The sequence below is a fragment of the Apostichopus japonicus genome, chromosome 21, assembly GCF_037975245.1.
Source record: "Apostichopus japonicus isolate 1M-3 chromosome 21, ASM3797524v1, whole genome shotgun sequence".
Lineage (NCBI taxonomy): Eukaryota > Metazoa > Echinodermata > Holothuroidea > Aspidochirotida > Stichopodidae > Apostichopus > Apostichopus japonicus.
The window spans coordinates 3,138,182-3,151,157 of record NC_092581.1 but is presented as its reverse complement, the minus strand read 5'-3'; the positions used below and the strand labels follow the sequence as shown (position 1 = coordinate 3,151,157).

General features: G+C 37.7%; 1 protein-coding gene across 3 annotated transcripts in view; it reads left to right on the top strand.

Moving 5' to 3' along the window:
- The window catches only part of LOC139962463 (four and a half LIM domains protein 3-like), a 221,373-nt gene that overhangs the window by 198,143 nt on the left and 10,254 nt on the right, over nucleotides 1–12,976 (top strand). For all 3 annotated transcript variants that reach the window (XM_071962439.1, XM_071962440.1, XM_071962438.1), the window contains exons 6-7: nucleotides 4,233–4,433; nucleotides 5,802–5,988. In XM_071962439.1, the coding sequence (XP_071818540.1) occupies nucleotides 4,233–4,433; nucleotides 5,802–5,988 (388 nt within the window). The remainder of the gene's footprint in view (nucleotides 1–4,232; nucleotides 4,434–5,801; nucleotides 5,989–12,976) is intronic.

Here is a 12,976-nt window from a genome sequence, read left to right as displayed (position 1 = left end):
ACCCCCTAGTGGGATGGGAGATTGGAGTTAGACCAAAGGTCAACAGTGTGGAGATTGTTACCTGTGGAGGCACCACCCTTGTGTGAAAATCACTGCATATTGGTGTAACAATTATCATCCAGTGGTCCAGAGGGAAGAAGAAGGTAGGGAGGGGTATAGGGGAGGGGGCATGTCTATATGTTAATTTTCTCTTTTTGTGCATGAACGGTGCCTGCTAATGGATTAATTCCTTTTTCATGCTAGCATTCACTGAGCGTGCATATACACCCTGTGCCTATATCTGCACTAGCTTCTATAAACGTATAGGCATTGAAGACTCGCCCCAAACCGCGCTCTGAAAAAGCTAACTGTCCATTGCTTGCAAGTGAAGTTTTCTGCTTGTCGCTACAAAATGCAGACAGTAATGAAACGTGGTACTTTGTTATCTTTAGCTGGACCTGAGATGTCCATTGCTGTATCGTTTATACACTGTGCTGTGGGTATTGACCGCAGCTGTATGTACTGACTGTACACTAGTGTCTATTTACCAAAGGTAGCAAGCTGTGTGCGTATTTTCTGGGATCGATGGTGGTGTCTAACACTTCTGTTACACCTCATTCGAAACTAGGTCAGATTACCGGCATTAGGCGTTTCTTTTTGCACGAGTCTTCACACCATTTATCGTAGGTGTCACTGATACAGATCATACACAGTACATACTCTAATAAAAAAAATATAATGAGAGGTGAAAAGAAGGGGGTAAACAGAATCACATCATGGACAAATTAATTTGATTTAAAATATTAATGTTACCGTTTATCCAAACACTTTTGGCATTTCGGGCTAGATTAAGGTGACGTACATCCATGCATGCGATTTCATTAGGAAGAAGGGGTGCCCGAGCCTCCTCAGACTTGAATCTATCAATTCTGACCCGGTTTCAGCAAACCGAAAGTAGCATATTCTCGTCGAATGTTAATCCCTCGACAGCTGTCTCGTTATTAATCATTTGATATATTCGGGGATTAAAGTCTCCTCTCAAATTAGAACCAACACATATAGCAGTTATTATTTAATACTTCTTTATTACCCAGCTGTTCTTTAAACTACGTGATGTGCATCACGAACACCGATACACAATGATGTGCCTGGGTGACGGTCACATTCGCGACTGCATGAATTGACAAAGCTAGGGGGTGGATGCAGTTGCGTAGCCAGCATTCTATTGTTAAGGGGGCAAGATTTTTCTTAAGGGGGGCAACCCTGTGATGGTTGATGGTAGGATTTACCAAGAAATGTGTGGGTTTGATAAAGGCCCAAAATGTGTAATATCTTGGTCTGATTACCAAGTTCTGACCTTATATGAAGTATGAACATGAGCCCTGAGGTAATGAATACTTGTGATTAGAACTCGAAAAAAGGTAACAAAGAAGTATTTTGAATACATCACTGGATTTAATTTTGGGGGGGGGGGGGCAAGACTGTAGCACAAAGCAAATTTGGGGGGGCATTGTCCCCCTGGCCCCCCTCTGGCTACGTCACTGGGTGGATGTACACCCAACCACTCATGCAACCATCCAGACACCAATGTTTATACCGTTAAGACAAAACAGAAAAAAATCAGCTTCAGTGAAACATTCCTAGTAAATACTCAGCGTGTCTCGTCACTGGACTGATAGTCTTGTCAGAGCTTGGGGGAAAGAAAAAAAAAACGATTTCCTCGGAAGAAGAATTATAGGCAGTCTCAGACTGGTGGTGTTTACATAGCTGGTAGATCTATGGCATAGTTGTAGACAAAAATAGAACGTCTCTTTCTCTTCTCGCTAAGCTGATTAAAAATCCATGAGTTACTCTTAATTTCTTTTCCTTTCCTTTTTTTTTTTTTTTTTTTTAAATGTTTTTAGTCTGGTCGTGCACAGTGGCATAGCGTTCCAGTTTTACAACAACTTATAATCCGATCGCATTGATTCTGAGAATTTAAGGATCGAGAAAAAGGAATGACTGATTTGTCAGCTACCTAATCTAGCAGAATAACCATAGCTAGTTTATAGTTTACTTTCTAACCAGGCATGGATCAAGGTGGTGTATATAACCACCCCCACCCCTCTCTTTCAACCTCACAAAAGTTTAAAGGTAGTTCATAATAAGCACAACCGTGCAGTTAGACTTGAATGAGGTTGCTTGCAGATCCCCCTCCCTCCGGCCCCCCTACATGGGGTGTCAGCTGCGTGGAATGACCCCAGGGCCCACACGCCATTGGATCGACCCCCAATAGTAGGCTTCTCCTACATAATGGTTATATCAGTAATTGTGGCCACTTTTTTGAGCAAACTGGAAAATTAATTTACAACATGTGCATCTGTTTCTCATCTGTTGATTACAATTAAGTAACAATTCAAATTAAGAGTGTATAGTTGTGGGAAATATTGAAACATGTGAAAGCTGGATTAAGGGACCAAAGACACTAGAGATTTATCCAAGCAGAAGTATATTTGTTGACCTAAATAAATGAAATCCAGAATGCAGGGCTAATACAGTTCATTAACATTTCATTATCTACAGTTTGCCTAATTGAATTTGACAGTCCTCAGGTTTGGATCCAGGATTTATATAACGGAGTGGGGTGTGGCCCTAAGGTCCTTGAAGCCATTTAGGGGGTGGGGGAGGGGGAGGAGTCTGTAGGGTGGAGTAAAAAAAAAATTGGCCTGAAGGCAAGATTGGTTTAAATGACTATCAAATATTTATAGCAATTTGCAGGTTCTGAATTTTGTCTAATATTTAGTTACAAAACAAACACTTGCACTTGTATAGCAATTTATTTCAGCAACATTGGGATGAAAATTATTACCTGTTATAGCTACTATATATAGCATACAGTACATATATCAAAATGGCCTCTTGTTAAGCAGAAAAACAAATCGGTATGAATAATTTTAAACATATTTCCCCACCATCTCCCCAATTTAATCAAACTTCCTTTATATGTATAAGAAACAAAAATAACATTTATTTTTTTATTTTCCCGTTTATTCTGCCTTAGAAACAACAAAAATCAACAGTCAAGTTTAAAATAATTAGGGACAAACAAGGATTGGATTTAAATGTTATTTGTTTGTTTGTTTAGTCGATGAATTGACAAAATTCACTCTAACAGCCAATAAATAATTGGTTGCAATTATTATTTTCAGATATCCCCCCCCCCCCTGTAGGGTGGATGAAAATTGATGGAGATATTGGATTATGATTCGGAATTAAGGGGGAAAAAGTCAATCTGTTTCATCATCAGAACAAGATCTGGTCACATGAGATTTGGGATTCTTATGGGATTCGTTTTGAACTCTGTGATTTTTTCATTGTAAAGTTCACACCAAGGCAAGTCGTAATCATTCTGTTATATGCAGTTTGTATCGCCTGGGCCGTTGAACTGTGAAATCGTACACCGTAAAAGGGGAAGTGATGTTACAGAAGCATAGGTAACATGACCAAACTTTTATTGTCCGGTCTCGCCACCAACTTTCAATAACAAAAACCTACCGGGGTTATATGACTGTCAGCTCTGTTTCCATGGTGATTAGTAGGACTGACCCCCATCCTTTGTTTGCTTGTGGTATATGTGTAACATGTTGGAAGAAAAAAAAACGTAATTAGTTAGCGATGATCTTTGTGCGGCGTGTCTTAACGACTGTGAACAATTTCCTCTCGCGGTCAGCATAATCACCATGGATATGAATCACTATTAAAAACCGTAACTTCTGTGACCGACGGATTATTGACATATTTACAATAACTTTTAAACATTGAAAGGGATATTCCGGTAGGTGGAACACAAATGTGACACTTAACAGGGCAAGACAAATTTACTTTCCAAACTAGCGTTGGTTCGATCGCTATAAGATCTTAATATCGAAATTGTGCTCAACTCAAGATAAACTGTTTGAAGGTAATAACAACTCAGTCAAGTAAACCTTCATTTCCACAATTCTCACAGTTTGCGGTATCTAGCTAGTTTCGATGTCAACACGGCACATTGTCTTTGGAAAGTTTTATAAGCCTTTTAATTATCACCTTACTTGTTTATTTTTATTTGCATAGGTATGTGTATGTTAATTGGGATTTTTACTTCCTTTCTCTCCAAAAAACTGTGATTTTTCGAGGATCGAGATGCGCTGTCCAGAGGTGGTGCATTGAAATTCATAAGTCATTTTTTGGATAAATTACTGACCTATGTTCATCTTTTTCTTTTACATCCGCAGCTGATATTCTCGGGAGAATACGTCAAAGCCATGAACGAGAGTTTCCATTCGGGGCACTTCTGCTGCCAAAAGTGCGACACCTCGCTGAGCGGGCAGAGCTACATTCTGAAGGACGAAAAACCCCACTGCGTGGCCTGCTACGATAACGAATTCGCCAACCGTTGCGAGGAATGCGGCAAAACAATCGGCCACGATAGTAAGGTATGTCGACTTCCGTCTCGTCGTGCAGAATCTGCCCACCATGAATTCATGTCGAGGAGAACCTGATATGTTTGGAAGATGCAGGGTGCCGTTTTGGTATCGAAGGGGATCGAACGGTCAAACGGTTTGGTTCGCATGTAGACGAATCGATGAACGGAGGAAGGAAGGAAGGGAAGGAGGCGGTTAAGAAAAAGGCTGGCTAGCATTATGTGAAAGTTTGAGATATGTGTACATGTGTTCATTTGTATAGGAGCGAATATATTAGCGAATGAACTAGAAGCATTCAAAATATGCTGTGATATAATATCCTTGGGAGGTTTATGGAATGTTAATTTCTGATGGTTTAAAGTATTTCACTAAGGAGATGAGGAATAAACAACTTAACCTCTCCCAAAAGTACGGCAGGATATGTCAGCTGGCCTATAGAAATCAAATGTTTTCTTAACAGGGCAAGATTTGATTTTTGAAAGATATGAAAACTTTCTCAGGTCATTCTCCCTAAAGGGCTTGAATGTTTGTCCAAACCGTAGAGTTGGCACGATAGGATGTAGTTTTACCTGGTTGAGCCCTAGGAGGGTGAGGAGGTCGGAATCTGTTTGTCACTTGGACAAATAGTCAGAAATAGTCAGGCCAATTTTTTTTTTCTAAAGACAAGTATTCTGTCGAATATGTAAATTCATCTCATTTACACAAAACTTAATTCAACTCAGGTAACAGGAGGCCTTGCTGCCATCCTTGAGTGCAACATGATGCTTTTTCATGTGAAACTACTGACTATGAAATTATTCAAATGATCATGGGCAATTGCCTTAATTTGAGAGCCATGAACGAACTTCTTACATTTGTAGTTGTCAACGTGACCAATCACTCATTTGGTTGATGCTGTCTCTATTGAACGGAATTAGGCAAAACAAGTGAAATGAAAATTATTCAGGGCCATTTCACAAATACATGGATATAAGGGCAGTGCATACACTCCGGGACATTTCCTGGGGAAACTTTTAATCCAGGGACGTTACATGAAATCCGGGGAACAATTCTATTACCCTGAAATGGGGGACTTCTGCATCCATGGTCACCTTAATGTATAATTTTCTAATGTTACCAGGGGAATCAGTTAAGAGCAAGGTAGGGTCTCAGGAACACCAGGTACCCTTTTTGCACTTTTCCATATAACCCATATTCTACAGATCTTCATATTTTCCTCTCTCCCATAAATCAACGCAGCACCTGTGCGGTTTATCTCGGGACCCCTCGCCCCTGCCCATCTCATCAGGCCCGGATGTTATAATGCAAAACTTTAATATATATATAGAAAGTCCCAGCTGTTTAATTAATTTCTTTATCATTTTTTTCCCCCTCTGATAGGATCTCATATTCAAAGGCAACCACTTTCATGAGTCTTGCTTTGAGCAGAGATACAGTTGTGGAATGTGTAAGCAATCACTCGCAGACAAGGCCTTCGGAAACTGGGACGGGATGATGTGTTGCCTAGAGTGCTACGAGAAACATCTCGCCAGGACGTGCCCCCGATGTGGAGAAATCATCAAGCCAGGTTCGTTACTAGACTATATATATTTTAAAAAAATGATCTTTCTAGCTTATAGGGTATACCTAAAACTTTTACGATGAATACACAGACAAACAAGAACTGCAAACAAGCAGTGTTGTAGTGCGCGTGGAGTACGTGCTTGCAGTATTAGGAAGAACTTTTCGGTCGTTCATGGCATTATTTTTTGGGCGGACAACACACCAGGGAGTATAGTTATGTAGGTACCTACATAGTGAGGGCGCTTGTGACAGGCTCAGACTAAGTTGGCTACACAGCTAGCCTCTGAAACTGCGAATGTACAGAGACCATATGAAACTTTATGTTTCAACGTCCAGTCTTGTATAGGTATCAGTCACTTTGCCAGTGATGTCAATATTGTAGTGCACGCGCACTTCAATAATTAATGTGTACATTTTTTGTTAGAAGAGCACATATGTGACAGCTATTTCTGTTTAGGAGCTGCTTAATTGGCATAGGTTTGTCTCCTAAGCAGGTAACCAATTTAGGCATAAATTGGATGATATTTGTAAAAACCTCTAAAGAAAAGAGGGAAATGTATCAGAGATCACATACTCTGTTTAAAATTAATTCCTAGGTCCTTCCCAGCGAAATGTTAAAATGGAATCAGATTTATATTTGACTTTAAAGACCTGAGATGATCCTAGACCATGCCTATAGTCAAGGTTTTACTTTTGAAACACTGGAGTGTAGCTGATTGTTAATTGCTTGACTATAGTTAGTTTGGAATTTAGTTCAGTTCTAATAAATTATTTTTGTTTACAGTCATCATGCTTTTGATTTGCAAATTAACATTAACAATTTTGAAGCGCTGGGTAATATTTTTTTAATATCTTTTGTCCATTTTATCTTGTAAATTTTTGATATTAGAGACTTGTTTGGTACTATTGTTTTCTCAAAGTGCACAGTAATATTGTATGTTCCTAAATCACTGTTACATACATGTTAATATTCAAGATATGCAGCGTGCAAGTTCATAGGCCTCGTATATTAGGCTGTTACATGAGATGTCATTTAAACAGCCTATCATGCAACACTGATATGCTGCATGATAGAACTATAGGCCTGGTGTGCTATCATGTGATCCTTGTGCAGCCTAATCATATGCGAGTTGCCACGTAGAACTGTATAAAAGCCTAGTATACTGTCATGTAATTCTTGTACAATATATCTATCAAGTACAAGTTGCTATACAGGACTGTTTAGGCCTCCATGGTATATGCTACTGTGATCCTTGATTGTACTGCCTAACATGTTCAACATGCTGTATAGGCCCGATTTGCTGTCATCTGATCCATGTACAGCCTATCATGCATGTGCAAGCTAGTTGCTGTACAGATCACCGTATGTTGGTTTGACATCCTCACATGTAATATCATTTTGTCCGCAGAAAAGGGTGAGTCTTTTTAAAGGACCATATATGAGGTATTGTAAGTAATTGAACTTGTTTCAGGTTGTACGTTTTTTTATCTTCCTGCATTAATTGGAATGCATTTAGGTATAAAGTTGTCCCTCTCATGTGAAAGCTTTGCTCCAAGCTTAGTATATACCTCGCACTGAGTTTAAAATGTCAGAATAAATACAAGATTTTTATCTATTATACCTGAAAAGTTTTCATTAAAAGTTTGACCCAATAAACTATAGAATCCAGGTGGAATGGGGGTAGTGGCAATTTTCCCTCCCCATCCAACCCCTTAATCCCCTCTCTTGTATACATACATGCTGCAGATTATCTACTCTGCTGCAAAAAGCCAGTTTAAATCAGCCATTTGGTTTACAATTCAGTTCATACTTTCGACAATATCAAATGAGATCATATTCTATGCTCCGTTATGGTAGCATTCATCGTTTCTTTCAAACTTTGGCTTTTTATGTAATTAAGGAAGCATTCCTGTTGTGCAAAGTTTCAGTTATTTTGCTTCTGTCTGAATGTTACTATAGTGAAGTAAATCTCTCAGAATTTACCTAGATCTGCCATTTATATTTGTCATCTCTGACTAATTTCAGAGTCTCTGAAAGGCATTCTACTCGTGCCCCGATTTCAAGCTGTTACCCTGTTGTAACGAATCCATTAATTACCTGTTAACTACCTGTTGTTCAGATCAACTTTGACGGTACTACTATAGTTAACTGTCACTATAAAGATGTGATGTTTGTCTTTTTCTGTTTACTTATATTTTTTAATCAAGTTCTGAATTGGAGCAAAGCTTTCACGTGAATTGCACATTTAATAATTAGCTCTAACAAGTAGCATATGTTGATACAATTAAAGCAAAAATCGCATGACTTTTTAGTACGTTGAGGAAAACCTGATCCTCTCACAGAATAGAGGCAGTCCTAGAAGGAAAACTTCTTCCTGCAAGAAAGTTTTACTCTTGCGAATACTTTGGGGACAAAAAGTTGTTATCGTGTGTTACATAATTCTAGGTGTTACTTGCATTATCATGTGTTGTAGATGTTTGTTAAACTAACCTTCCTTATTAAAACCAATTTTGCAAATCTCTCTCTTTTTTTGGTCTCTTTTCGTGCGAACGATGTTGCGCCTTTTGACACTTAGTCGTTCCGTCTCACCAGGATAGCAATCGATCTCCCACCATAGAATTAATTCTCCCTTAATTGATTTTCAGTAATATTAAATATTAATTTACTTCTTAGTTTACTCATTGAAGATCTTAAATGTAATATTCACTATCATGTTCTTGTAGCAACACCCGTTATTGGCTTGGTAACTGCAGCTGAGGGAAAGACAGTGGCTAAGGCCTTTTTATAAGTAAACTTGGAGAGGGATAAGAAATGAATTAAAGGGGTGATGTTCTTTCCATTGTAGTAACACTGTACTACTTCTGTAGAACCTGTTTTATACTTCCCCTATTAATTGGATCATTGTACTGTTGTTGCTCACACCATGATCTTCGGGAATATTTTCCCCGTATGGTAGATGGTAAAGAAGAACAGTTTACTAACTTGCAAACCTATATTAAAGTATTTAAAGCATGCTTTTGATTTGAACCTGGACTAATAATTATCACCCTATGACACTACGTTTGTGGATTGGGGGTCTGGGTGTATGGATATATTATATGTGAGATTCACCATTTGCTTAGCCCCATCACCATCTACAGGAAATAAACGTAGTAATAATGCAAAGGAAGACATACAAACTTACAGACTACATACAAACATACCATATACTGTACATACATACAAACATACTACATACAAAAGACATACAAAAGACATACAAACTTGAATGACCTGTACTGGCTCGATGATGTCATATATGTGGACTTGATCAAGCGTATAATAAAGTGGCCACTTTTTGACTTTCTGGCATATATTTGGGGCAATGATGATCACCTTTGAGTACCTTTCCTTTAATGGTCTAGTCCAGTACCGATTCAAAATTGCCTGGACAAAAAATTGTGTTTCAATCATAGAGTGATGATATTCAGTCACTTGCCTAAATTTATCCTTTCAGCAACATCCCAATTCCTTGCCACCACAAACTGGTATATCTAAAATTCAGCTAATCTGTGATGGTAATTTATGGTCACATCCAGCTGCGACACTAAAAAAAATGTCGCTACTTAACTCACTTAAGCTGTCGTCGTTAAACTCTGTTGTCGCTGGTGAATGTCTCCACATCAAAGGCAAACAGTAAAAGCAAGCAAACTCTCTAACTTTAAGAGTAAAACATGCCATCACAATAACCATGGTAACGTGTAAAACACCCCATCGTCTTACCTGCATGGTAACATCCGGCCATCATCGAAATACTTAAATTTGTTCTGTTAAGTGTAACACCAGATGACTGAAGACCGAACAAAAGTCTAATTTCTTTACAAAACAGACACCAATGTTTACAGTCTAAATGTCAACACCACACAGTCATAGATGACATTTATCCCCATTGTAGGGTTTAGTGTAATTTGCATATATTAAAGATTTTGTTGCACAACTAGTAGTTATGCTAATTCTCAACTGGTTGATACCATCTTGATTGTATCTTGAATTTACTATGCCCTCTTCCATACCTCCCCCAATCCTCACAATTATCCCAACCAACCTTGACCCCCCTCCTCCACCCTGACCCCATTAGCACTTAAATTTCGGTTTCATTTGAAGAGCTCACTAATTCGTACACATGCGTTTTTGCAGAATAACAATTTTTGGTATTAAATGATGTTGGTAGAAACAATGCCCCCGGTTCAATGAATATAACATCTTCAATTCCATTGATTTATAATGGTACTTCATACAATTTCATCTCTTCTTTGAATTAGCTTTAATATACTATTATTACGTGTTTGATTCCTATCCAACACACGATCAAACTTAATTTAGACATATTTCAAAGTTAGAGTGCAACTCCTTTTGTTGCGAAGAAGAAGAAGTATGTTGAAGCATTTCATCCGGAAGTTTGTACTTTTGTCATCTGTGATGAATTTAATCATTGAGTGAATTGAATATATATTGCACTTTAGGTATCTGACCAGCCACATAGATGCATCCTGGTTTATCAACTACTAGGTACTGTTTGAAACGCTTCTGAATGGTCTGCTAAAACATTGCCACTGTAGCTGGCTGTTTCTCCAAAGCATGGATCCTTAATTCTACTGCCTATATTGTCTTCCCCATTGATTAGGTCTAATAATATTATTGTGCACCTGCGACGAGATACCAAGAGCTGGGTATTACTTATCGAGAGGTTGTATAGATGAGAATGTCAGTGCTGCTGTATTGTATGTAAAGTCAAACTAGAATGTATGCTTCTATCCTAGTACGTACTTTAATACAACCGTCCGCAACCTAGCTTTAAGGCTACGACTCTGCCAAAACTTATGGCATTTAACCAGCCGAGACCCTTCGATCATCACTCCGACCTGCACCTCCCCCCCCCCCCGGCCACGTTTATAATTAAAATGAAGATGCACTCAATGCAATCCTGAGAATGGTACACAGTTTACAAAGTTTGCAGTACAAATGAAAGCTTGCATGGTAACGATCACACGCTGTGCAATTTACTTGGAAAGCCCATTCTCAAGTAATCATTGTGCTGTGATTTTTGAAATGATCTTGGGACCCATCGAAAAATTGTAAAGTGATAAGAAATATTGCGTCACAACAGTTAGGTTGCTGTCGCTCTAATCTGTGATATGTGATTTATGGGCTCATTAATTAGTTAATGGATTAATTAATCAGTTAATCATTAATTAACTGCCTGGTTATTTCTAATTGCACCCGTGTGTACGTATGTTATGATTTAGATCAGAGCATTAATTCTACTCTCCGTACCTTCGTGTCTGATACGTATGCTTGCATTTTATGTGTTTTGGATGACTTGAAAAAATGTCTGAATTAAAGCAATTATCATTAATGGATTAATGCATAGATTTTGATTCATGTGTTAATTGCTTCTTCAATCTGTTTTGTAAAAACTTTCTGACTTGGTTGCGAATGAAATAATAATAATAATAAACTGGTGTTGTTCCAAAATGAGTATAAAAACTCCAGCTGGTTTGGCAGTAGCCATGTGACTGCATGCAGCTTCAATTTATTTGCATGTTTGGATTAACAACAGTTGTAGTAATTAATTAATCATGGAGGTGCATTTTAGGGTTGTTATCAGTAATTTAAAGAGTAGACATTTAAGCACATATTTTTCAAACGAAAGCACTTCCCAGTGCCCCCTCCCCCTCTTCCATTTACCTTTCCCTTTTGTTTATGCTGAGCATTATGAAAAAAATTAAAGCATCTTTCAACAAAATGCATATTTGAATAATCCATAAACAGCATACATGTAATGATTTGCCTGTTGTGTTCGAATGAGTAATTGTACATAAATCTTCCCCAAATGCTGCCTCTCTGTAATAGAGGGAGATATACACAATTACAAATTATGACTACAGTACTACAATCATTTCTCCTTGGAGGTTAATCTTTACTGCATTTCAGTGTACAGACTTCTACGCTATGTCATATATGAACAAGACTACCCAAGCTCAGCCTAACACATACATTAAAAGGAGACACAATTTACCCAACCAACATCTTTGGTCTCTGTGATGGAGGTAACTGTAATAAAGAACTTTCCCAAATTGCTATTAAAGAAAAAATTCTCTGTTTTTGGGGAGTTAATTATTCTTCACAAAGATCTCTGTCATATAGTAAGCTGAAGGTGATAGCTGGGTCTGTGTCCTCTTTTAAGACTAAACCCAACCTTATAAAAATTTGCAAGGTCTTCCAAACAGATTATGACTTGAGGGTGTCGTTTCGGGGATTATGTACATCTTAGTTCGAAGTTTTTATTTTTTATTTTTACTGTTCTGAATAATATTCTTCACTTTTTGTATTAAAGTTATGAAATGATTATACTACCAAAAATTAATAAAAAAAATTGAAGGCATAAGAAGGCTGACTCTTCCAGAAGTCAGTTGATTTTCATCACATGTTAATTTCTTAAATTGGTCGAATTATTTTTGCAGAAAAAGCACTTATTCACAACTTGTATAAAAAAAAATTTAAAAATCAACAATGCATTTCTCAAATGTATGCTACTTTTTTTCATCTTGTTTAGGTTTATTTTTTTCTTCTTTATCTTTTTTATATTGTTTAAGTAATGTTATATTAATTTGGTTAAAAATGGGCTCAAACTGCAAACCTGGTATTCATCGGGGAGCAGATTAACACCATTCTGACAAATTTTTGGATGATTATAGATAAAAGTTAAGGTACAAATCTGATTTATTTACGCGTCTGAATCCCGAAGAGATTTCAATTCCGGCTGACCAAACAAATTGTTGACATGTTTAGTTTTCAGTTTCAGTTGGTCTGGCATTATATTTCTAGTTGTTTTGATGCTTTGATAAATATTGTTTCCATGGCGATAAGGAAATGATTTAGAAAATCTCTACTGCGTGATGAAAACAATTGCTCATATATTTTAAGAAGTGACGGAGGAAGATCTAATATT